Below are 26,928 nucleotides of genomic sequence, written 5' to 3'. Positions count from 1 at the left end.
CCATACATTGGAATTTACGGCTTTATAAACAATGGAAGTTACAACAAAATATTATTGTGTTTCTTCTAACATGTATCTCAATATCTCAGCTTTTAAAACATTTTATAAAAATGTTCTCGAGTTAACTTACAGTTTATTAGTGCCTCTTTTATTATATTCAGTCAAAAGTATCGCATTCGGGGCTTATTTTTAAGAAAAATAAAGCTGAACTGAAAATATCGTCTCCTGAAAAGTTGTTAAAAGAAAGTTACGACAAATGCTGATTTAATTAACAAATTATAAAAAAGAAAAAATCGTTTTACCACGATTTGTTCAATAATCATAATTAAAACTATATTATTCTTTTAAAAAAATTGTTTTAAAATTATAATACAGTTAGTCTGAACTGAAACATTAAAATATTTTTTTTTAAGATCGTGAGAAAATATAAATTCTAACCATTACAAGCACGATATTCTCTGAAATGCGTACAAATTCGATTATTTCTTTAATCGCATCAAGCCAATTTTATTCAATTTGTTCATAATTAAACCATGCAATTAAACCATTTTTATTTCTTGAAATTAGATTTGCTGCTAAATCATTTTTGATTTCCAATTCCTCTGGTATGGCATTCAAATTAGAAAACTTTAATGAAATATGAAATCAAAATTTACATTCTTTACATTTTAAACATTCTGCCTATGTTTATTTCATTAAATTCTTTTGCCGTCTTCTTCTCCTTTTGAACATCACGCCAAATTCGATTTAGTTCAATTCATTTTTGAGTGTCAAACAGTGGGATGAGTGGGATAGATCTGCAAAATATTTGAGAAGGGGATGGAAATTTTGATTTAATGAAATTTTTCTGATCTAAATGTAGTGCTGGAGGCGTAACTAATTAATATGGTTTAGATTTTATATTAAAATCGAAATATGTTTTATCTGCTTTATCAAATGCGAAATTAGCATTTTTTATTAAAACATTATTTTCAGATTTTGTCCATTTTTCTTCTATTGCCTTCGTCCTAATTTTATGCATCATTTCAATTCTGAATGAATTTCGATTTAGATTAAAATTGAAATAAACGTACATATGCAGTCAGCAAAGAAAAAAATAATACCTAAAATTTATATCAAGCTTAATTATACCGATCGAAATGGTCTTCTCTTTTACTTCTTAATTGTACTGTAAAATTTTTCACACTCTATTTGAGATCTTAATTAACGTTTATCATCAGACAAATTCAATTTAGATTTGATTGCTAAAGAATGGGATAGAAATTTCAATTTCAGTAAATTTACCCGATCTAATAGGATGTGATCATGGCATAACGATCGGAGATCAAAATCACTATAGCGTAATTGAACAAGATTTTGGCTAGTTTTTGTTTATTTTGAAATACATAATTTAATCAAAAGAATAAGAGCATTTTTTGAGGAAATAGTAAAATCAAGGAATACAAACGAAATCGAGTGTTCTGAAATCATAGATTATTCCATTTGTTCAATGTGTATTCTGTGTATTCTAAAGTGCTAGGAAAAATTGTAAATGGCAGAGTACTTTAGCTCAGGAGCTGCAGGAATAGTGTTCTTTGATGAAGTGCAAATGGCTGTTCGAGTAATTCCCACCTTGGTCAAGAAAGGATTAAATCAGAGAGCTTGCACAGGTGAGTACCTCTTGAACATTCTTTTGTGATATCCCTTTGCTGCAGGGTTATCAATGAAAAATGGTTCTCACATGAAAGGAAGACAATATAATCATCTATCATTGTGGTATTTTTAATATTGAATTTACAATAAGAAAAGGTATGAAGTGATTAGTCATCAGTTCGGTGCACACTCATTGTATATGTCTATTAGAAAAAAAATTACACTTAATTGTAGTATTTTAATGAAAAATGAAATGAAATGTTCTCCTGAACATTTTTTTAGTACATTACTGTTCTCAAGTGCTTCTGCATAATCGACTTTTCTTTGTGTGAGGCTCGTTGGAAATGTTTTGGAATTTCCGATAAAATTGAACCAGTTCCAATCTGTTCTGAACCGGTAATGAACCGGTCCATAACCGATTGGGTCGTGTTTGGGCTCGCTGGAAAGGACTTGGAATTTTTGATAAGTCTAATCAGGTCCTAATTAATTAAATATTTATAGGTTATTAACAGATTATGAACCGATAACTACTTTTTATCCGAAAATTAATTTTATTGCCCCTAAGCCATTTTGGACGATCTTTTGAGTGAATTGTTTGAAATCGGTTGTGAATCGGTAAACAGTAAATGATTCGAACGATTCGAAAGTAATTTTGAGGTATATCGTATCACGAGTTCGAGCATTTCACAAAATTTTCACTAAGTCTGGGACGCTTTGTCATCTCTTTCATACATAAATCTCAATTCACATACGATTTTGAAAAATGTTTGAAGCATTTAATTAACAATTAAATTTATTATATGTTTTGAAATTTATGGTTGAACCGAAATAGGATATATAAATTTTTTAATTGATGAAATTTCAGCAATTCAAAATAAATAAATTATATAAGTATTAATGTTATTTAGGGTTAAGCCTCGTCTCTGAAACATGCATTGCAATTATTTTAATTATTAATTATTTTGGGCAAACAACAAGAAGAAAATTACATAAAGTAATGGAGAGGAAATGGATCACATTAAACTGGTTTATTATATTAGGCTTTACAAATTTCAGCAAATTAAATTTTAGTGATAAATTTTCAATTAAAAATTGAAACTTTCGAGATATTTTCCATATTTCACGGAATTTAGAAGACGAAAAGATAAACAGTCCCATTAAGATCAGAAAGCTGTGTTTTTTAGTCAAAAAGTAATACATGAGGGTCCGCTTTGAAGGACATTGACAGGACCGATTTTTTTGGCGCCAATTTTTCAATCTAGGGAGAAGTGGAGCACTTTTGATTTGAGGTATTTTTGAAATTACACTAACGGCCAAAACATTAAATACACCCTTCGTAAGCTTAAATACACGTGATTTGGACCGGGAAAACTCTGTAATATCCAGTTCTATTGACTGAAATAGTTTCATATATAAACCTAAAAAAAGTTTTAAACAAGATTTGTGAATATACATGAACTACAAAATTTATAATTTGAGGATCAGTCAAAAATTAGCTTTTTGGAAAAAAATGCAAAAGTAGCCCCACATTCTAAAACTGATATAATCTTTTAATAATCATTTAATATAAGCTAAATACTATTAGTAAATATTATTAAGAGTCAGAAAAACTGAAAATAATACCAAGGGAATATTTTTGGTACGGATTGTGGTCGGTTTCCGGTGTGATGTGTTCTGAAAGGGGTTTCTTCTTTGAATATTGAAATTTTCAGCCCAAATTCTACTTTTTCATATATTTTTTATTATTTTTCAAATTTCTTCTTATTATTGTTGCAATTTCATTTCTTTCACTTCATTATTTTATTTAAAAAAACATGAATAAAATCATCAAATTTAGTTTTCCTCGAAGAATCCTCCTTCAACTTTGATAAGCGCCTCACATATTCCAGGAATCCTGTTCATCAATTTCTACAAAATGTATGAAGGAACTTTGCCCACACATCCTGAAGTGTTTCCACCAAGATTGGAACTGATGTCGCGCCTAATCTCGAACCTTGTGGTCGAGAAAATCCAAAAGAATTGCAATGAGGCTACAAACGGGTGACTGGCGTGTCTAATGCATTCAGTTTATTGGGCGTGGGTTTTTTTTCAAGAGGATAACGATCCCAAGCATTCCTCAAAGCTTTGTAGAGGTTTCCTTCTTGAGAAAGAGAAACGCAGGGTCCTAAACTACAGGCATTAGCCACCCCAATCACCCAATTGTAACCACATCGAAATTTTCTGGAATTCTCTAGACCAGATGATTCGAGAGAAGGCGCCGACATCAGTTCCAATCTTGGTGGAAACACTTCAGGATGTGTGGGAAAAATTCCTTCAGACATTTTGTAGAAATTGATGAACAGGATGCCTCGAATATGTGAGGCGCTTATCAAAGTTAAAGGAGGATTCTTCGAGGAAAACTAAATTTGATGATTTTATTCATGCTTATTTAAATAAAATAATGAAGTAAAAGTAATGAAATTGCAACAATAATAAGAAGAAATTTGAAAAATAATAAAAAATATATGTAAAAGTAGAATTTGGGCTGAAAATTTCAATATTCAAAGAAGAAACCCCTTTCAGAACACATCACACCGGAAACCGACCACAATCCGTACCAAAAATATTCCCTCGGTATTATTTTCAGTTTTTCTGACTCTTAATAATCTTTACTAATAGTATTTAGCTTATATTAAATGATTATTAAAAGATTAGATCAGTTTTAGAATGTGGGGCTACTTTTGCATTTTTTTCCAAAAAGCTAATTTTTGACTGATCCTCAAATTATAAATTTTGTAGTTCATGTATTTTCTCAAATCTTGTTTAAAACTATTCTTAGGTTTATATATGAAACTATTTCAGTCAATAGAACTGGATATTACAGCGTTTTCCCGGTCCAAATCACGTGTATTTAAGCTTACGAAGGATGTATTTAATGTTTTGGCCGTTAGTGTATGTATTATTACCTATTTTTATATGGAACTGGACTTTAACATAATGTAATTTAGATACACAGAAAAAAAGTATTTTGTAAAATTGTTCGTAAATGTTTGTGAATTCCTACTGGGGACTGGGGACTTGCGAAATGCTCGTAAATCGTGTAATCCACAAGCAAGTTTGTAAAAGTTTGTACTTTTTTCACAAACATTGTGCGTTACATGATAACTTGACGAGCAGTCTTTGTACTTTTGAAAACATTTATTTGTAAATATTCCTAAACACACAGAAAATGTTCGTAAAATTATGTAATTTCTTGGTAAATTTTTGCCAAACGAAGAAATGACAAAACTTTACGAAATTTTTTTGTGTCTTCAAAAAATGCTTGTTAAGTGGTTACGAACAATATTTGTGAAAAGTACAAACTTTTACGAATTTGTTTGTGGGTTGTACCATTTACGAGCATTTTGTAAGTTCCCAGTAGGAATTCACAAACATTTACAAACAGTTTTACAAAATATTTTTTGCTTTGTAGACAAAGCAACTGTAAGGCCAAATTGCACTATGATAAGCCTCAATCCCTTTTGAAAATAGGAGAAAAAAGCACAATTTCAAAGGTACCCCAATTCAAATGTGTCCAACTTCCCTTTAATTTCAACTCTGACTGTTTCAATCCACTGTCACTCAAAGCGAACCCCCTTGTAGAAGCCTACGTCTTTGATATGTAAGGTTTATTTATTTGAAAATTTTATCATGTACAAGATGAACATTCTTAATCCTGAAAAGTATAGCAAGAAGGATATTTCCGATTGGTTTTGTGGTAATTATTATCCACTATGAACCGATTATTGATTATTTTGAGGTATTTGCTTGATAATTTGCACTTTACACTTTTCGTTTTTTCGTAACTGGTTCATCAGATGCTGAATCACTATTTTGATTATTTTGATCGATGAATTGTTTGAGCTTTTCCAATTTTGGGGAATACGCCCAAGAAATTAGCGTTAGATGCTCTTTCGTGGGCGATCCATCGCTGTTGAACAGAGATAATTTTTTCTCTTGAATGGTCTTCTGTAACTTCTGGAGATTCTTGTTCCTAACAATATCCCATGACTCTGAGTCATCTTCTTCCGGGAAGAGTGTCCTCAGTTTCTTGTAGTTCCCTCCAGCTGTCTTTGTGTAAGTGGTCAGGAATTCCGAGACCAGTTTTTCAGTTGGTTTTGAGAAGTTTTGGATGATGTCTACTGAGAGATACTTCATGTTGGGCTGATTGAGAGTATCGAGACTATCGAGGTATTCTGTAAGCATCTCTACGGCTTCTTTAATGTCTGAGATCTTCTGCTTATCTTTTGTGCGGGAAACTACGCTCTTAGAGCTGGTGATAAGACTTTTCAGGACTAGCTTCTGATAATCTGCATCTCGATTGTCGAGGATTCTGGATGAAAAAAAATGGTTTGGAATTTTTCATTAAAATTTCATGAAGTTCGTGAAGCATAATGTGTTAAAATATGCTGGGTGAAAAAATTAAAATTTATAGCTCTAGCTTACTTGAGTGTCTTTTCGGCTGCTTCTTTGTCTTTGAAGCCCAATCCAGGCACTTTATCAATTTTCTCATCGGTATCCCCTGCAGATTTAGCTTTGCTCTTGGTCGATGTACTCTTGTTTTCCTCTAGCCACTTCTCAAATACCTCAATGGCATCTTTAATATTATTCCGCTTTTCTTCAGCTTTTGTCACTGCCAAAATTAGATTGATATTACATCATCGATTTATTGGGAGTTAGTATGGGCATTTGGCATTCTTACATGTTAGAACCCTCTTGGCTCTTCCCAGCAATCCCCGTATGGTCAGGAGTCTGTACTGGCTATCCTGGTTCTCCAGCAATTTCAGCGTGTCCAGAGCCTTTTGCTTATCCTTGAATCCAAATCCCTCACTTTCAGTAGACATTTTAATTTTCTATTTTGACCACTTCTCTATAAATTCACCAGAAAAGACTCTTCTCTTCCCAAAGCTCAGCGACAAACTGATGTGACCAAGATTTTTGAGATGGAACCCCAAAAAAATACATTAATACAAAAACAGAAAATTGCGTCATCGTTTCCAAATACACGCGAAAGTGTTAAATGGTTTCGCGGATTGTGTATATATTTATTTAATACCGGTCTCTAATACATAAAAATTCCAATGTCGCACATATTTCCTCGTAGCTTTTGGTATATAGTATATAGTAAAAGAATTTGATGAAATGAGATTGAAAGTGAAGAAAAGAATAATCTTTCGCTGTTTTCTTTTTTGTTAAGACCATTAAAATTGAAACACAACTCTTGTTGATAACAACTTTTTAAATATTCCCATTTTGTAAGCCACATTGCGCAAGGTTTGTTTCTCTTCATAAAATATTCATTGACCTTTCATTATTCTTCGGTCAAAAATTTACGTGAAGAACAAAACAATATTTTGGAATGTTACTGCTATCTCTCCTGAGGTGAATTATTATTTTGATTGCGAATTTATTGCAATAATTCGTCACAAAATTTAGCCTTGGGTATATGGGCATTGTAAAACAAAAATAAAGTCACACCATTTTCGGGTAATAAATCTCAATTTTATTGCTTCTCAGGGTGTTCTTAACAAATTATTTGAATACATTTCATTGGATGGATCTTTGGAAATGTGATGATAGGGATAGGAGTAGTATGAAGAATTGGAGCGATTTTGTACAAAAGTGGTAGTATCTGTAGTCGTTGATAGTCCATTGGGTAACTGGGTAGTATCGTTGCGAGGTGGTAGAGCCAGAGAATTGTTCGGAGGTTCCACATTCCCGCCGGAACTTGAGCCATATGCCATGTTGAACAGGGCTTCAGGATCACAGACAAACTTATAAACGTACCTTTCACCTGAGAACATAAGAAGGAAAATGCAAAAATAAGACTAAATCGAGTTAGAAATAAAATTAAGTAAAAGAATAAAAATGCGGTATTTAATTCTGAGAAATTAGATTTACATTTCTTTATATAAAAAAAAACAATTTTTTTTTACAAAAAACGAGTCTAAAATTCACACAATTAAAATCTATAATGGTCTTCAGACTAGAGGCTTAAGCGTTCTTCAGACTAGAAGTTTAGTCTAGTTCCCAAAGGTCTCAAAATCCTAAATAGCGTGCAATTTTATTGCTTTTTGAGAACCTAATAGGTTACTTATCTTTAATCCAATCCAAAATTAAATTTTTCTAAAAAATCGTAATTTATAGAAAATTAGAGCAGTTAAGCCATATGACAAAGCCTTAGGTCTGAAGCCCGTATTAGCCCAGTTTTCGAAAGTCTCAAAATCCTAAACGGTAACCAATTTTATTGATTTTTTTCAGAATCTGATAGGTCAATAATAGCATCCAATTCTAACTTAGAATTTCTAAAAAAAATTGATTGATAAGAAATTATAAAAGTTGAGCCATATGGCTAAACTTTAGGTTTGAAGTCTGTATAAGACAATTAGGGAGAGAAGTGGGGCAGTTTCAGGTAATTGAAGTTCTTTTTTTAAATACAGTGTCCGCTTCGTTATCCGGATAATTGGGAGACAATATGACAGATGTTCGCTTCGTAATCCGGATGGATTTTTTGAATTTGTTCAACGTCTTGAAAATATAATACAAGTTTTTTTTCTAGAATTAGAATAAAAGTTCTAAACAAGCCTAAAAAGACATAAATAGAGAATTCTATGCTATTATTACTTCATTTATTAAACAAAAACATCACAGGATAATTCATTTTCATTGCTGAACACACATGCTTACATGAACTCAAAATGATTTTGAATGTAACCGTCGATAACTCGTCCGGATCACCGCGATCCAGATTAGAGAGCGGGCACTGTATAATGCTAAATAAATAAATTTATGGAAAAATTCTAGTTGATTTTCGTTGAAGATTGGCTTATTTCCCATATATTGAATTATTATTCCGGAATTTTAAATTTTGTAAACATCAACATCATTTGTACCGCTACAGTCCATCCGGGACCTTGCCTTTATTTACCACGTGTTTCAATTGTGATCTGTCCTCAGCCAACCTTTTAAGTTCAAATAATTATTTCTCTTTTGTTTGCCGTGTTGTTTCCGAGAATTCAGACGGATTTGAGGCATTTGTGGATATTTTGTAACAAGAGTTTTGTCCGGAGACAAATTGTTAGCCTGCCGTCCAACCGCTTCTAGGAGGATTAGAGAACTCATGGATTTAGCATAATCCAGGAACTGTCGCGAGGAGGCATCATGAGCACTTGGCAGGTTACCAAGAAGGTTTCAACAATGCTGAGCAAAGCCTGTACCCTGTTGGCCCTTACCCTGATCCCATGTGTTCCTAGATTTGCCCCGTCTCCTGTACGAAAACGGAATACTTTTTATTTCATTTTTCTTAAATTTATATGAAAATTTCGCTGCCCTTAAAATTCTAAATTGAGTTAATCAACACGGACTAATTAACAATAACAATTAAACTGGTGAACATAATCAATGATAAGTCTTACATCTAAATTTGGAAAGTCCAACAGAGTCTAATTCGGTGTATTTTGCGCCTCTATGGACGATAGGGACAAAAATAGCCCAAAAATTTAAATAATTTTTCTGACGTTTCTGACAGTAGAATAGAATAGAATAGAATAGAATATTTATTTGGTTAATGCCCCGGTTCAATGCAACAAGTTGGGACTATACAATACCAATACAATACAATATCAATGAATAATAATTTTCGCTTTAATAAAAAAATATTACGTATGAGTATTCTAGTTTTTATTGCCAAAGGGAATTTCCTTGAAAAATTGAAAGTATAAAAAATAAATAAAATTAATTATAAATTTGAGAATTTAAAAAATCACCATTTTTGAGCTTAAATATTTACTATATAGCAAATAGCTGAAGATTTGCAAAAATTATTCTAGATTCTTTCAACATTCTACTTTGAAATTACGTACAAACATAAAAAAAAATACTTTAGGTAGTCAGGAAAAATTATTTTCCTTATCAGACACCGGTGTTCCAATCGTTCTTAAAGGGTTAACTAAGCAAACTCAAGTGAATAAATATAGCAATATCCTTTTAAACAAAAAAAAAACATTTTTTCAGAATGGAAAACCTACTTTTTTTACGAAATTGAGATTTTAATTTATACAATTAGGATCTTTGATAAATAGATTAGGGTAGGCTATTCGGATAATAGCAGTTCTTTTTAATAGAGGAAAATGGTTTTTGAACATGATGGCCTTTGAGTATTTTGATTTTTTTCTTATTTCTCAGAGTACTCGTAAGTAATTAACTTTATCAATTGAAATTAATAGAAAAGACTTAATAGTAATAACCGTAGTTTATGGAATAGAATTTCTGCTTTGTTCCATAAAAGAAAAGTTGAAATATTTAAAGTTTCAAATTACTAATTTACTAATACTAGTTTACTAATTATTCTAAAATAAGATAGTTTCTTTTCTGAAATGAAAAGTTCATCAAATTCCCTTGATTTCTTATTCCCTAATTTTTATTTTCGAAAATCATACTTATCTGAAAGTGCCCACCTTCCCCTATACGGACAGCAAAGCGGTCTACAGACTTGAGGTTTAGCCCCGTTCCCAAAGGCCTTCACTTTTTTTTATACTAATTTTATTGGTTTTTCAGAATCTAATAGAACATTTGCTCTTAATAATTCAATCCTAAATTAAATTTTTGCAAAAAACTGTTGACTGATAAGAAATTATAGAAGTTAAGCCATATGGCTAGGTCTGAAGTCCATAGAACTCTATGCTTCAATAGATTGACCTATCAGAATTCCTTAGGGTGTCTCTAAAAATTAAAATGGATTTCCCGGGTTTCCTCTGCGGGTGCTCCGGTCAGTTGGCCTGTTCACCGATATGAATAACCCCTTAATTTTACTTATATTCGAATGCAAGTCTGAATCGGTTTCAATATTGATAATGAATGATAGAACCGGTGAGATTACAATTGAATCGGAAGTTCAATTTGAAAATGTATATTTTACAATTTAGAAGCTCTGGAGATAATTTACAATTCTGTTAAGTCTACTAAACGTACGATTAGAAATAGTTTCAGAATACTATTATTTCATAATGAATTTTATTAAAGTAAGAATTAAAATTTCTTCTAATTTATTAATAGGGTAATTCTGTTCAGTCTTCCCTACCTAGAAGCAAACTAAATAATTTTTTTAGACTAACCTGCTACTTTCTGCATGATTCCCTTCTCGTAGTAATACCTCAGACTCCTCGACAATTTGTCATAATTCATGGCTGGACGATTTTTCTGAATACCCCATCTCCGCGCCACTTCTTCCGGTTCCACCAATTTGAACTCCATACCCCTCCCAGTCCAGGCTATGCATCCTGCACTCGCGGTGGGTTCATCCAGGAGCGCCACAAGAAATTGCCAGAGTTGTAGGGATCCCCGTCTCTGGTGCATGGCTGCACTGGTCTGGTGAATGGCAGATATTGCTGAAGAGTTATTGCTGGATCCTCCACATGATGAGATGTAGTCGGGTTCAGTGGATGTAACAGCAGCTGACGTATCAGCCGTTGAGCGTATGCTGTAGTTTTGCTGGTAACTGTGTTGAGGGGATTCCGTCAGGTGATGATGGTGACTCCCAGTGGACACAATAGGGGAATGGTTAATGTGTGATGTCGAATCGGGGTATATCGAGGGGTGACTTGAGGAAATTCCTTGAGATCCACATACAGTCTGTGTCACAACTGATTTCATATTACTGTAAATCTGATCCGTAAAGAGGCGATCCGGATATGAGGGGTGCCATCCTGAGAAAAAAAGGTGAAAATGCAGAGAGAAATCTGGGTTAAGCAGCAAAAACATTATATTGGATTTTTTTGGGGATGAAGCACATTATCATTAAAAATTTACAAAGGTTAAGTAGTGTAATACATCATGGTTTTATTTTCCGCTCTCATTTTTCTCTGAATAATTTATGAACTAATACAGTGTTCTCAATACTTTTAGGGGATTCGATTCAATATTAATGTGATAATTAAGTGTGTATTATACTTTTGTAAAAACCAATCGGGAATATGATAAACTCTTGATAGAAGCAATGTTATGTGTAATATTCTTATTTAAATGTTGTTTTTTTGAAGAAAATTGAAAAAATACGAGGCATATGCTTCTTCTTTTTCTTTATTAACCGTAACCATATTTATCTGTATAAAATGTATTTTACATCTTATTTCTTATTAAAAAAATAATAAATTTAGTATATTTTTTCCGAACTACGCAAACGGTAAGTCGGGACGTGGCGGTAATGGGGGCCACATGTTTCATAGTACATATTTTGTTCAGTAAAATATTCTATTTTGATCACTAAAAAACATAAAATATTTCACTATTAAATGTACTAAAGAACAATTTTTAACATTTAAAAATTAATATTTACTGTTTATTTTTACTAATCTACTACCCAATTTACTGTAGTCTTTATTTTACTGTTCGAACTCAAAGAGAGAGCAGTTATAATCCATTCTTTTTTCAACATGTAACACGGATAGAGGCCAAACGGTAAGAGATATCGCTTTCCGGTCTTTGAAAACCTCCCCCATAAGTCTATAATTTCTAGGAAAGTCTGTTTTCCTTCCTCTCACCTCTCTCCTTCCCCTCCAAAATCATGTTTTTTTTTAGTTCATTTCAAAAACGGTTAAGGTAAAGTACCTTTACTCGACCGGGTTCCTCTATTCGACCGGTGGGTCAATTTTTGAATATTTGATGGTGAATTTCATCAATTTCTATGAATTTGTCACTGATTCGTATTATTTAAAGAATAATTGACCTATTAATGTTAGATCATACACAAAATATTATAGTAAATATAATTAAATTGAATAAATAAATCTACCGGTCGAATAGAGGAACCGGTCGAATAAAGGGTACTTTACCTTATAGAGATTTCTTTTATTTTCGGATATGTTTTATAGGTAGTTAAGGTGAATATTTTGTCCAAACGTACGAGGTGTGTTCAAAAAGTAAGGTGAATTGTCTTAATTTCTCGGGCTACATACATTCGATTCTTGATTTTTATTTCTTATCTTGGTGGACATATACCCAATATATTAGCAAGATCAGCCCTATCAAGATAAAGACCCCATCGCCGGAAGAGTTCCAAGCTATATCAAAAGTGCATATCAGAAGGATTTCGAGGATTAGAAAAAGCTTAAGCACAAGTGAATTATATCTGATAGATATTACTTTAAAGGCAACAAAATAGATTTTAATGAGTAAATACTTATTTTTCGAAAAAAATTGCTTTACTTTTTGAACACACGTCGTACCCATATCCGAAAAACATTTAGATATTGAATCTTCGAAGGTAAAAGTTTAACCATTAACTCTAGAGAATCATTTTTCAACTGAAAAATCTTGAAATTTCCACTCTGGCTGTATTGAACTTAATCGGTAATGAATTGATATAGTATCCGTAAATGATGTATGCCATTTTAGATTTTACTTTCTCATTTGTCCGTATGCTTGTTAGTTATGCTAAAATATTCTAAAATGTTTTTTTTTAATCTGTGAATCATTTTAATCGGTTGTAAACCTATATACACAAAAAACATGCAAAAATATAATACACCGATAGCCCGATAGTTCTTTCTCGTGAGTTCGAACACTCCGCAAAGGTGGGACGCTTTTTTAGGTTCGTTAGAAAGGTTTTGGAATTTCCGCTAAAATTCAGCCAGTTCCAATCTGTTCTTAACCCGTAATGAACCGGTTCATAACCGATAACTAATTTTTATTCGAAATTCATTTATTATATATTAGTCTTAAGTTAATTTTGGCAATGTTTTGAGTCATTTATAAATCCGTTCAAATCGGTTGTGAGCCGGTAATGAATTGGTTATGAACCGATAAGTCATTTTTGTCCGGAAATCAATTTTATTACTCTTAAAATTTTTTGTGGAATCTTTCGAGTGATTTACAAATCGGTTTAAATCGGTTGAGAACCGGTGAAAGAGTGTACTCTTTCTAACACACGTGATATTCCATTTGAATTTTGAATACTATATACCTCTCTCTCCGGGTTTTCTTAATATTAATATTAATCTTATATGTGACACCGCGGTGAGGGATAGCATCTAAGTCACGAGTTCAAGTACTTCACAAAGCATGGGACGCCTTGCCACCCGTTTTTCAATGATTTTTGGATATGTTTTGGGGGTAGCCCAGACAAACTTTTCCTCCATGTACATCTATGATACGAAAATTCGCCATTCTGAATTATTGAAAGTCGAACTTATGTTAAACCATTTTGGAGGGCTCATTTTTGAACAAATTTGGCCAAATTTGGATTTTTTGGGAAAGTATTTAATTTTCGAACCCAGCTGCATCGGTCTTAATCAATAATGAATCTATTCAATACCGGTAATTGAGTAATTTTTTTTTCAAAAATTGCTTTTTAGTTTGAATTAAATGCCTTATGGCTCTGACACACCTTTTAGATCTGGAAAATTTCATGAAATCAAAATTCACATAACTTCCTTTCTCACACGTTTTGCATATGTTTGTCTCATACATTTGCACTCCAAATTCAATGAGCTAAATTCTTCTTCTTCTTTTAAACATCACACCAAATCCAATTTAGCTCAATCGAATTTGGTATGCAATAGAATGAGATAGTCATATGCAAAACATGTGAGAAAGAAAGGGACGTGAATTTTGACTTCATGATATTTTACCGATAAAATAAGAAGAAGAGTACGAGAGAGTGAGGTAGACATATGAAATAAGTTTGAGACAGTACGGGATGCGAATTTCGATTTCATGAAATTTTCCTGATCTAAAAGGTGTACTGAAGCCATAAATATTCAAGTAGTTTTTATCTTGTTCTGAATAAGGAAAATATGAAAATGTTATTAATGGGCTAATTCAGATTATTGAAGCTTTCTTTTCTAACATTTATTTTCAAACGTATTATAAATTATTTTCAAGCGATCCAAATCCGGCTATACTTTACTTGTTCCTTTCGGTATAGTTTATTTGAAAATATACAGAACATTTTCAGAAACATTAAGGTGGACTATTTCCTTTTAGTTAGAATATAGAATGTCAATTGCAGAACTATTTAAAATATTTTAAAAAATATTTCACTAGGGTAAAGTGATATAATTTGGAATTAGTGTTACATGTTAGACAATTCGCCGGTACAAGTCGGACATGGCTTTTTTCTTGATAAATACAGTACAAAATTTGTTTTTAAGCACAAGGTATCAAATTTTAAAACTAAAACATTAAAAATATACAAGTAAAAATGAAGTACTAAATTTATCAAGACAAAAAGTCCTGTCCAAATTGTACTACTGTCCAACTTGTATCACTTTACCCTATCTAAATTCCATCTTTTATTTTATTTATTGAAAATTATCGCCTACAATTTAGCCAAGATTTCAAATTTTTTAATATAATAAATAAACAAAAATATTTCATGAGTAATTTGTTAACTTTGTGAATCAATATTAAAAAGTGCAAATATTATTGTTTGTATCGTTGGTATTAAATCATTGTGTGTTAACTTCAGTAAATCATTTTTTATTAAATTTCGCCTGAATAAGAATTGTTATTGTTTGAAGCCTTGAGGCATTTGTTAGCGTACGTACTGTTTGAATGAAATATATCGGATTTATTAGATGTATTTATTGACAAAAAGGAAAACCAAACATAAGGACTATGCTCATCCGTTTATTTTTCAAGAGAAATAGCAGCGGAATTTTCACTATATAAAAGGCACAGATGAAAAGTATTGGCAATCAACGGTCTTTTCAGTTCCAGCATCATCAAATCTCGGAAATATTGTCACGTATTTGAAATATTATTTTGCATAATCCTACAAGGTGTAAGGATATTCTTGCCATTACCCCAAAGAAGTTGCACAGCGAGTGGTAAATAATTGAATTTGCTAGGTGTTATACGTGTCAGAAAGGAAGAATAAATTGCAAATCGATTTATTAAAGCATCTGAATATTGAAAACACATCCCACAGAGTAATGCAGTTTTTCTCTGAGGGTATCTTTTTTTTATATTGATAAAGAAAAGCACCGCCGAAGGCAGTCTTAAGAGATTATCAGTGAAATTCATAAAGTCTTCCTTGTGCCGAATATTAAAATGATGCAGAGTACAAAATATACAATTCATTAATATCAATTATTGAAGGGCTAATTATTAGCTACCCCATCTTCGGTCGAAGAGAAGGTGAGTGAAACCCTTTTTCCACTCCCTATTTAAACCCCATGTGGTTCTTGCATATTTACCAACCCCCAATCATTACCAAATAGCTTTGCTAAACAATGACGTGGTGATAGGATTTCACGTGTAGGCAATACACATGGGGGAATGTTAAAAATTATCCCATCATAGAAGGGTCATGATTAAGTAATGCTACCAGCGATATGGCTAGTGAAAATGGAAACAACACGAGCAAAAATTGAGCAACAATTGGAGACAAATTCTACAATATTTCCCACATAATTTATCCCGAAAATCTCACTGGAAAGCATTTTCTCCCTTCCCCTAAAATCAAACATAAATTGAAAGAACTCACCCTCGACTGGTTCCCTCTTGACGAGATGCGGAGTGGTGGAAAATCTGCAATCAATATTTATGCCAGTAAAATTTAATCCAGCATTATAAAGGGAAATGGTTAACTACCTGTAGCAGTACGGATGAGTTGAGGCTACGGGAATATCGAAGAATGACGACCTGTCGCTTAGAACGCCTTTGCCTGAAAAATTCCAAGAAAAAAAGAGGAATCCCCATTGAACCTCAATAACATTTTGACTTTAGCATCAAGCATCCCACAATGGAATCAATTCTCTTCTTGGTTAGACTACCTGCGGTGATACTAAAGTGGAGAAAAGACTCCTGTGACAAGCTACAAAGTGTATTTGACGAAAAATAATTTGATATCAAATATTTTCTGCAACCAAGAGATGTATCTCTCTTTTAAAATCAATTTGTCTGCATGTACAAGAAATCATACGTTACACCCCCTTAGTACGACATTTATATTCAATAACTTCAATTTATTTGGTATACTTAAAAATATTCAAGAAAAGACGAAGATAGACATCTTAAAATGAAATTTGTTTCAAAGTTAAACTAAAATTACTTTCTTTGGAAGTTAAACTAAAGTTGAATTTAAAATAAACAAAATATTTCCTTTTATGAATTAAAATGGAATTTTAGATAGATATTAGCATGAGGAAAGAACTAAAAGAACTATGCAGTAGGATATAAAATTTGGTCACTGATGCATCCGAAATAGCTTTTAGATCAGGGAAATTTCATGAAATCAAAATTCACGTTCCTTTCATTCTCAAACATTTTAAATGTCTCTTACATTCCTATGTATTTCTCTTCTTTTTTTAAATTATTACAATAAATTGAATTTAGTTCAATTGAATTTTAAGTGCGAGAGTGACAGACATATGCAAAACGTTAGAAAAAGAAAGAAATGTGAATTTTGATTTCATGAAATTTTCCTGATCTAAAAAGGAAATTGTCATCAAAATATTAAAAAAAAAATAGTAAAAATTTAAGTCTTTATGGCTCCGGCACACCTGTTAGATCAGGAAAATGTTACAAAGTCGAATTAATTAGCCTTTCTTAAAAGTTTTGTATATGTCTATCCTATTATTTCGCACTGTTCTTTTTTTTTAGAACATCACATTAAATTAAATTTAGGTTAGTCCAATTTTGATTCCTAAGGCTCCGGCACACCTTTTAGATCAGGAAAATTTCATGAAGCCGAAATTCGAATCCCTTTCTTTCTCACATGCTTAGCATATGTCTATCTCATTCTCTCGCACTCTTCTTCTTCTTTTAAACATCACACCAAATTCAATTTAGCTCAATCGAATTTGGTATGCGAAAGAATGAGATAGTCATATGCAAAACATGTGAGAAAGAAAGGGATGAGAATTTCGACTGCATGAAATTTTCCTGAACTAAAAGGTGTGCCGGAACCATAAAAGGTAGAATAGACTTGACATACGCAAATCTTATTAGAAAGAAAAGGACGCGAATTTTGACTTCATGAAATTTTACCGATCTAAAAGGTGAGACGGAGGTATTATAAAAACGATTGTTAAAACTGCTTTCTTTTGGAGTTCGAGCAGTTAAAAGAGTTTACGAAAATGAAAATTGTTGCAGGTTTAAGAAAACCTCCTTAATTTCCTTTTTTAAAACTTACATAAAAATTTCTCTGTCTGAGTACTGTTAAAATATGGCTTTTTGCTGATTAAATTTAATATTTCCTGCTTTTTTTCAGTGCCTGACAAAATTATTCCTTTATGGCTCTGGAAAACCTTTTAGATCAGGAAAATTTCATGAAGTGAAAATTCGAATCCCTTTCTTTCTCACATGCTTTGTATATGTCTATCTCATTATTTCGCACTCTTCTTCTTCTAAGTATCACAACAATTTCAATTTAGATCAGTCAAATTTAGAGTGCGAAAGATTTAGATAGACATTTGCAAGACGTCTGAGAGATTCCAATTTCAACTGAAATTTGAAATTTTCCTGATCTAAAAGATGTGCCGGAGCCATTAAAATTCGTTTTGAAAAAGTCATTCAAAATTGTACTGATCCCTCTGAGTTCGATGAGTACAAGTGAATATCAACGGCTCAGAATATAAAACCAATAAATCGCGAATGACCAACTTTTTTAGGGAAAGCGATCTCAAGTTGAGATTTTACATGCTTAGTATAGGCATTTAAAGCTTTGAAACAGGGAAGGTAGAGGGTATCAAAAAACTAAAAAGTAAAAACTAAAAAAACCCGAAAAGCTAAAAAAGAAATTATGCAAAAAATCGACTTATTCGACTTATATTTTGACAAGTCGATATTTCCTTGTAGAAAGAACTTAATGACTTTTAGATAGAGACTATTTCATTATATTTCGTCGAAATATTCTCAAATTTTTTTTTAATGAAAGTGATTTTTTCTCTGAAAATTGTGCCTTTTTTGCAAATTAAAAAAGAAATCAAATAAAAATTTCGCTGAGCGATACGTCCGACGATATGTAAAACTTTCATATTTCCCGAGGAATAGAAGAGGTGGGTCTAAATTGAAAACACTACTATTTCGCATATTTTTAATGAAAGCTGATCCTCTCCATAATGTGATATAGATACAAAATTGTTTTGTCTATCTAAATTACATTAAGTTAAACCCAGTTTCAATTAAAAATATGCGATAAAATTTACTCTTAAAATTTCTTTACATCTAGAACTTAAGGATATGGTCTTTACTGATCCGATTTACCATGTATGATTGATTGGTCACCCGCATCTACGGTATGGAAAGGTATTTTGCCCCCTTAATAGTCAGAAAAAATAGTTTTTGGAACACAGATGTCCCATTTGTCCTTAAATGGTTAAGCCCTAATAATCCAAAATTGTACACTTTAGATAGCGCATGCAGATTGAGTTCTATAATTGACTTTATAAAATTTCGATTACAAAACTTTTCAAGTTTTACAACTTTCATCCTATTTTGAATTATTGCAATCATCGAATGTATTACATAATTGCCATAGTTGTCTATTACTTTAATTGATCTCAATGTATCTAACACTTAATGATTATTAAGATATTTCAGAATTAGCCCCGGTCAAAATCCTGAAAGCCAAAATCCCGAAAAATCAAAATGCCGAAAAGCCAAAAATTCCGAAACTAAAAATTCCGTAAAGGTCAAAAAATTCACAAACAGATTGAGAAGCTTAATTACATTATGATATGGCTCAGTTCCAATTAAACACAGGAGAAAAATCCCTATTTCAAAGGTGCCCCACTTCCCCCTACATCGTAAAATCGACTTTAACTCTTTAAGATTGCGTTACTTTTTACGGACCAAAAATCAACAATAAAAATTAAACCGATAAACAAAATTTGTCAAACGTTTTACATGTAATCGGTGTATTTTTTTGCCTCTGTGAACGATAGAGACAAAAATAGCCCAAAAATTTGAATAATTTTTCTGAAAATACCAATTAATGATAATTTTCGGTTATTTATTGTCTTGTATTGTAGTTTCCAGTGCCAAAAAAGTTTTGCATTCCTCGCTTTTGAGCTTAAATATTTATTACATAGCAAATAGTTGGAGGTTTGAAAAAAAATCTACATTTCTACATCCTTCTATTTTACGATTACGCACAAATATTACAAAGAAATAAATTGAGGTGGTCAGGAATTTTTTCTCTATGGGTTACGGGTGACCTAGTCATCCTTAAAGGATTAAATTTCAAAAAAAAAACGCTCATAAAATTGGTATGGCTCATTTTGGTATTCAAAGTTCCAAATTAAATAATTCCAGCTTAAAATTGTCTAGCAATAAGTAAATTTCAACATCTTTCTATTTTGATTAAATCGTCTTTTTCAATTCACTATATCATTTTTTTAAAGTTTTATTAGTTCTCAGCCCATTGAATCGATTTATTCCCAAAAAAATGAATCAAAAATTACTTAGACTAATACAATATTATATTTTGAATTAAAATTCTAAATTTATTAATGGTTTTTTTACCAGTTGAAATGGATTCAGATCTGCCCGAAATTTTAAGATATTTTTCAATTAATTCATACATTATTTAAGCCATAGGCTTTATAATAGACTATTAGATGGCTTAAACCGATAATTTTGTAGTTTAATTAACTTATTGGTCGCTTCAATAATTAAGTTGATTTTTAATAAAAGTAAAAATCAAGAGAGGCATCAGACCTAAATTCATTTAAATCTAGCAGAAGTACTAAGTTTTTAGCTCTTTACTTTTTACAATAAAAACATATTTGAAATTAAAAAAAAACATTTAAAGAATACTAAAAACTCGACAGTTTAAATAAAAGAATTTTGTTTTTTTATTTTCAAAATTTGCATATTAACAGACTGTTGGGAATTTGACCGCTATCCTCTGATATTAAAAATAAAAAAAAATTGAACTAAACTGATTAATATTTATTTTTATAAGCGGTATATCTTTTTTTTTAATATATTAGAAGAAGTAAAGTGCAACTCACAAGTGTGCCTCAAATCCTCGCCCGAGGATACATCATTGGCCCAAATATTCCGATTAGTCGTAGGGCGGAACTCTATTTGTGGATTAGGTTGATCAATAAATTAGGAGTACATACGAAAGTCAATGCTGTTATACTCTTTCGCATCGCAATCTCACCATTTTCCTGCTGAGGTAGGGGTGAGTGAATGCTTTGATGTCCCAGATGTACCTGCGATGATATTACCGGCAGAGGCATTGACGACAGTGAAGATACTGCGGATGATGGAGATGCTGAGGGTTGAGAGATGAGTGAAGATGCTGGCAATATAGGAGATGATGACGAAACTGTTGATGATGGGGCTCCTGAAGTATTTTTCTTATTGTTTGAAAGAAAAGAGACATGACTCAGCGGGGATGCACTGTGTCCCAGTGAATCAGTCAGATTCTATAAAAGGAATGAAGAAGATCCAGCTGTGAGAATTGAATTTTCCTCATGCCTCAACCACCTATTTAGCCCAATTTCTAATTTAATTTCTTAATGGATTCTTGCTTCTATCGTTACATTTTCCCAAAAATCATTCCTTCAAATATTTTTTTTTTATTTAATTGTTTATAGTGCAAACCCGTGAGGTATTCTTTGTACCCAGGACTTCCTTTGGCTTTCTACCTCCCTCAATAACAAGCACATCGGGCTTTTGTTGGTATTTGATTGTCAATTGCTCCATCATCTCGTGTACATTAGCTATTGTTGAAAGGTGTAATGCATTGTTTGTGGTCACCCCAACTAATATTCCCAATAGACTGTAATTCAATTCATGTTGCTATATATTTTGTTACAACCCCCGACCTTCATACACCTCCACACCTTTCTCCCATGACACGACAAATATCGGTGGGATCTCAATTACACTTTCTGTGGAGAATTTGTCAAGTGGGGTTAGTGTGAAAATCAACAAATAATACATAATGATAGTTTGAACACCTGTAACACCATCAGCCAGATAGAGCTTTCTTATTAATTAAATGGCAATTTGGGAGGCAAAATTGAATTTGTGGATAGTATTTTATGAAATTTGCAAGACTCTTCTCTCATCATGGGCAAATTGTTGAGGGAAAACAATCTCAGGCGCACTCAATAAGGAAATCACATTTTGACTTTACCCACAGTATAATATTTTCCCGCGAATTTCCGACATATGATTTCCGGTCCAGGATTGTTTCATTTCCACCTCAAATGAACATTGCGAAGGAAAATTTCTTAACGTTCATCACCCAGAATAAGGGGATTCTTCAGGATTGGCAATTGATTTTCAGATAAACGCTTCTTTTATGGGTTATCTTTCGATTTTAAACAGTTGGAGAAATTGTATTTGATTGGTAAACACCCTTATGCAATGGGCAAAAATAAAGTAATACATGTATATCAATTAAATTGATTTCAAACTGTTTTTTGAACAAAAATGTGGGAAAAATCCAAGAATAGGGGACAGTGGCGCAGTTTAACTCATGGATTACTTTGGAAAATGAGATCGGGAATTTTTGTTTTTTCCATTTTGATTTTTACACTTTAGTTTTTCCCAGTTTGTCTTTTAAATCTTTGTCTCCGGTAATCATTGTTTTTCTGGAAACTTTGTTTTTGGAAATCTTGTTTTCATACATTTTGTACAAGTATATTTTATAACTTCCCAAAAATTTCCCCTTCCTCATAAAATTTCTCTTTGCCCCAACGGGCGATACTGATAACTTCCCAAAACAAAAAATTTTCCTTTTCCCCAAAGGTCGAAACTGAAAACTTCCCAAAATACCGAAAACTTCCCTTTGCTCCGACAGGTGATACTGATAATTTCCCAAAACACAGGAAATTTCCCTTTACCCCGACAGGCGATATTGATAACTTCCCAAAACACAGGGAATTTCCCTTTGTTCAGACAGGCGATACTGATATTTTCCCAAAACACAGGAAATTTCCCTTTGTCCCAAAGGACGAAACTAAAAATTTCCCAAAACACAGAAAATTTCCCCTTGCCCCAAAGGACGAAACTAAAAACTTCCCGAAACACAGGAAATTTCCCTTCGCCCCGACAGGCGATACTGATAACTTCCCAAAATACAGGAAATTTCTCTTTGCCTCGACATAGGCGATAATGATATTTACCCAAAAACACGGGAAATTTCCCTTTGCCCCAAAGGACGAAACTAAAAATTTCCCAAAACACAGAAAATTTCCTTTTGCTCCGATAGGCGATACTGATAACTTCCCAAAATACAGGTTCTTTCCTTTTGCTCCGACAGGCGATACTGATATTTTCCTAAAATACAGGAAATATCCTTTTGCCCAAATGATGCAACTAAAAACTCCAAGAAACACCATTGTAATTTCATTAGGGGAAACTGGGGCACCACTAAACACGGGGTACCACCAAACACTGCGATTTTTTAATCGGATATTCGACTTCAGAGGATAAGACCTATAGGAATTTATAGGCACTATAGGGATGTCTGTCCACTGAAGCAATGGTGGAGATAGTCCAAGTAGCTTAGAAATAAATATTAGTGTTTGGTGGTACCCCGTGTTTGGTGGTACCCCAGTTTCCCCTATTTTATTTAATAAAATATACTTGTGTAAAATATGTGTAAGAGAAGATTTCCAAAGACAAAGTTTCCAAAAAAGAAAGATTACCGAAGACAAAGATTCCAAAGACAAACTGGGAAAAACAAAAGTGTAAAAATCAAAATGAAAAAAAACAAATGAAGATTATGCAAACCTTCGAAAATACTTTTTGGAATAATAAGAGATTATCTAGGAATTGTGTTATATATTTTTAGATAGTGAATACCCAAGAGAAAGTTACCCAAGTTCATATTTGTTTAGCCCGTTTAGCAAATGAATCTTGAAAAAAAGTTTAATTTCGCGAAAGTGCCCCACCCTTCCTCTATGCAAACTTTACGGAAGGCTAGATATTTACAATTTACAATTAGGTATTCGCTTTTATGTCGACTTATAGGGGGTCTCTTAAAACTCAATGCCGATATCTGAATCATTTAGTTATTAGACTGAAAACTGTCATTCTGCCAAAATGAAAAACTGATAGCGGAGGTTGATGCAGTTTAATGCAGGGACAGTCTCATTTTTTGCATATTTATCTTATTTCTTAAAAAAGGAACGAGATAAAAACTTAAAATTAATTATTATCAGAAGAAATGCCTATTTTTTGACTTGAGAGACCCATGTGACCCCTTAATTTTGTAAATTTAAAATTTAGCAGGATTAAGACTTATAAGCTTTGCCTTTACACCAATTAAGAATTGCAAAATATTTTTATAATTAAAGAGTTTACAGTTGTTGTATTATTAGGAATTGTTTATAACGAACGTGCCAGGCCAGAAGTGCACAGAAATTTTGTAACGCTTAATGTCCAATAAGGTAAAGTGCCCTCAAGTCGATCGGTTTCTTGACTCGACCGGTGGTCAATTTTTTAATGTTTTATTGTCAATTTCTATGAAATTGCGACGGATTCGTATTATTTATGGAATAATTGACCTATTAATGTTAGATCATACGCTAAATATTATACGAAGTATCAATAAATTTAATATATAACTCTATCGGGCGAGTTTTGGAACCGGTCGACATGAGGGCATTTTACCTTACGCGGTTAATGAAAATATCAAAAAAAAATCATATATCAAAGAAATTTTTAAAAGAAGTAACTGCCGCAGTAGTTTCTGAATTCGTACTACTATTATAATGGTCGTAACACGTTCTTTAGATGTTTAATGTTGTTTGAAAGTTTAAAATTTAAAATTATTTGTAATTATTAAAAACCGGTATTATTAAGTAGCAAGTAATAATTTCATTCTTAATATAAAGCAGTAACAATTTAAGAAAGATCTCTTAGTATCTAAAAGCAAAGTAATTGGTGATCATACAATTACAATCATGAGGTTGCTGGAATAATTACATATATATTTATTAAATTTATGATAAATTATTTATATTTGAATGTGCCTCATAAGAATATTAATAAACTTACTAATTTATTAAAATAGAAATATATTTCATTTAATAATAATGTTTCATTCCGTATTGATTTTTTGCACATTAAATTTTATTTTAAAACTATCATTATTAATTTTAAGTATTTTGTTTCCAGAATATTTGATTTTTGTTTTGCTTTTAAATATTTAAAGCTATATCAAATTGTTTTTTTTTTACTTTTTAACTACAATTAATTATTCCGACGGAGTATAATATTTTGTATAAATCGTGCAATTAAACATTAATGGTGTAAAACTATTTTTGGAAATGCATACAGTATTATTTTTTAATTGTAATAAAACTATTTATAATTCTTTTAAAAATAATTTTTATGAGAAATAAAATAGATACGTCTTATTGAAGTGATCAGGCAAGGCGGTTATCCAGTTTAATAATCACAATAAAAACTTTAAATGGAACTTTATCATAAAATAGTAATTATTATATTTCACATTTAAAATATTTATATCAAAATAACATAATTGTAAAGATTAAATAATAAAGAGCACAGATTAATCGTGAATGTTTTTTTTTATTTAGACCTACACATATTTTAGAATAAAATTATTATTAAATCGAACTTAGATTAGCTTTAAATTAAGACAGTAAAATTTTAGTTTTTTTCAAAATTTTTTAAGCGACTTCGAGGGCTAAAAATCAAAGCTTTAAATATTTTTTTCATCACTTGAAACTTACTATTTTAACAATTTCATCCGAAATGTTTAATTGTGGATCAATATTCATACTTATGCAATTTTAATTTTATTTTTTTAATTTTTTTATTGAAAACCACAGGATTTTTCTTTTGGAAAATCACTGGAAAACACTACACTTTGTCCCGGGCATACAATTCGCGAAAATGTCTGAGGATGAACTGACGAGCTATCGTCCTTCTTGGTAAATTGCCAGGAAAAGCAGGAAAGTGGAATTCAGGCAGCGACAGAGGGAGGAGCAATGTGCTTGGAAAATTCTTCAGCCGCGATGATTGCGCAAGTTGGTTTGGTAACGCCGCCCCCTGAAGAGTTGTTATGGTAATTTAACATATAAATTTATAATAATAATCACTAAATAGATAATATGGCGTCGCATATTTTTGTTTTCTTTGTTTACTCTTCATGTATGATTTTCAAAGAATAACATTATCAGGATAAAGCTCACAGGAAGCATGAATCCGTATGACAAACTTTCTATTATATGGGCAAATATTAATTTTCGTTTCAAGGAATGATCCAATTTGTTGAATTTATGTATGTACAGTAGTTGGAGCTTAATCAGTAGCTTCCATACAATACCCAGAATTGTAGCAATATGTTTTAATTAAGTTGCATTAAAGTCATCATCCATGATTTGCAATTTTAGTGTAATACTTTAATTAATTTTCCCTTGGAATTTTCTATTTAATTTACTAATTTGAGTGCAATGATGTACAATATTTTGTAGAATATCTAATGGATGAATTATTTTGTTGGTCATACATTAATTAAATCAATTTTAATATGAACATAAATTGTTGAAAGTAATTGTGAAATTATAAATTATAATCTCAAAAAATCATGGAAATATTAATTATTTCGTTGATTTTATTAATAAACAATTCTGATAAGCTTTTAGGGTCCAATATAAAATTCCAGAGTTCCTGCAACTTAGAAGGTTTACTAATAAAACAAATGAAACTTTAAAAATAAAAAAAATATGACGTAGAAAAATTTGATCCATGTCTTCTAAACCGGATAAAAACAAATTGTTTTAGTTTGATGCCCAGTGTTTAATTAATGATAATTTAATATTTTTAATGACTTTAATTTATCTAAATATTTTTTTACAAGGTATAATATTTCTATAATCTGAGACTCTTGAATTTTGTTATGTATAGATGGCTTCTGTAAGTTGAAATTTTGTTAAAACCCGATAAAATATTGTTAACTTGTAAAGAATATTCATGAGCCGTCTAAGAGTATCTTCTTTATATTGAGAGATTCCAAATGAAAGATTCTAAAGTTTTAAGGTCTGATTTTGGAAAAGACGGTTGAAGTAAATTCAGAATCCCAATAACGGGAGAATATCGGAACAACTTCTTGAAATAGGGGAAGTATCGACAGGCAGTAAAGAATGACCTGGTGGATTTGATCCTAAGTCTGAACCCCAACCCACTCCTGTCAATGGCAATTAAATTAAATTTAATTGAATTTTAGTAGTTTTTCAAAATCTAATATTCTTTTGCTTTTTAATATCAAGTCTCAAATTCAAATTTTCGTAAAATTTTGCCTGGTAAGAATTTAGATAAGTTAAGTCATATGGCTAA

General features: G+C 31.7%; 2 protein-coding genes across 2 annotated transcripts; both read right to left on the bottom strand.

The window, feature by feature from the left end:
• Positions 1–5,261: 5,261 nt before the first annotated feature.
• LOC129810150 (uncharacterized) lies at positions 5,262–6,684 on the bottom strand. The gene is made up of 3 exons (XM_055860453.1): positions 6,353–6,684; positions 6,097–6,283; positions 5,262–5,983 (listed from the first exon to the last, which is right to left on the bottom strand). The coding sequence occupies exons 1-3, from the start codon at positions 6,492–6,494 to the stop codon at positions 5,434–5,436; spliced, it is 879 nt and encodes a 292-aa protein (XP_055716428.1). The 5' UTR covers positions 6,495–6,684; the 3' UTR covers positions 5,262–5,433.
• Positions 6,685–7,140: 456 nt separating this feature from the next.
• Positions 7,141–25,401, bottom strand: LOC129810128 (ETS translocation variant 4). The gene is made up of 7 exons (XM_055860422.1): positions 25,323–25,401; positions 20,765–21,032; positions 20,610–20,681; positions 16,243–16,315; positions 16,136–16,179; positions 10,764–11,354; positions 7,141–7,444 (listed from the first exon to the last, which is right to left on the bottom strand). Exons 1-7 carry the CDS (start codon positions 25,368–25,370, stop codon positions 7,164–7,166), a joined length of 1,377 nt encoding a protein of 458 aa, XP_055716397.1. The 5' UTR covers positions 25,371–25,401; the 3' UTR covers positions 7,141–7,163.
• Between the last annotated feature and the right edge of the window lie 1,527 nt (positions 25,402–26,928).

Source organism: Phlebotomus papatasi, chromosome 1 (genome assembly GCF_024763615.1).
Source record: "Phlebotomus papatasi isolate M1 chromosome 1, Ppap_2.1, whole genome shotgun sequence".
Classification (NCBI taxonomy): domain Eukaryota; kingdom Metazoa; phylum Arthropoda; class Insecta; order Diptera; family Psychodidae; genus Phlebotomus; species Phlebotomus papatasi.
Note: the sequence above shows the minus strand (reverse complement) of the source record. Positions and strands in the feature narration are given on the sequence as shown.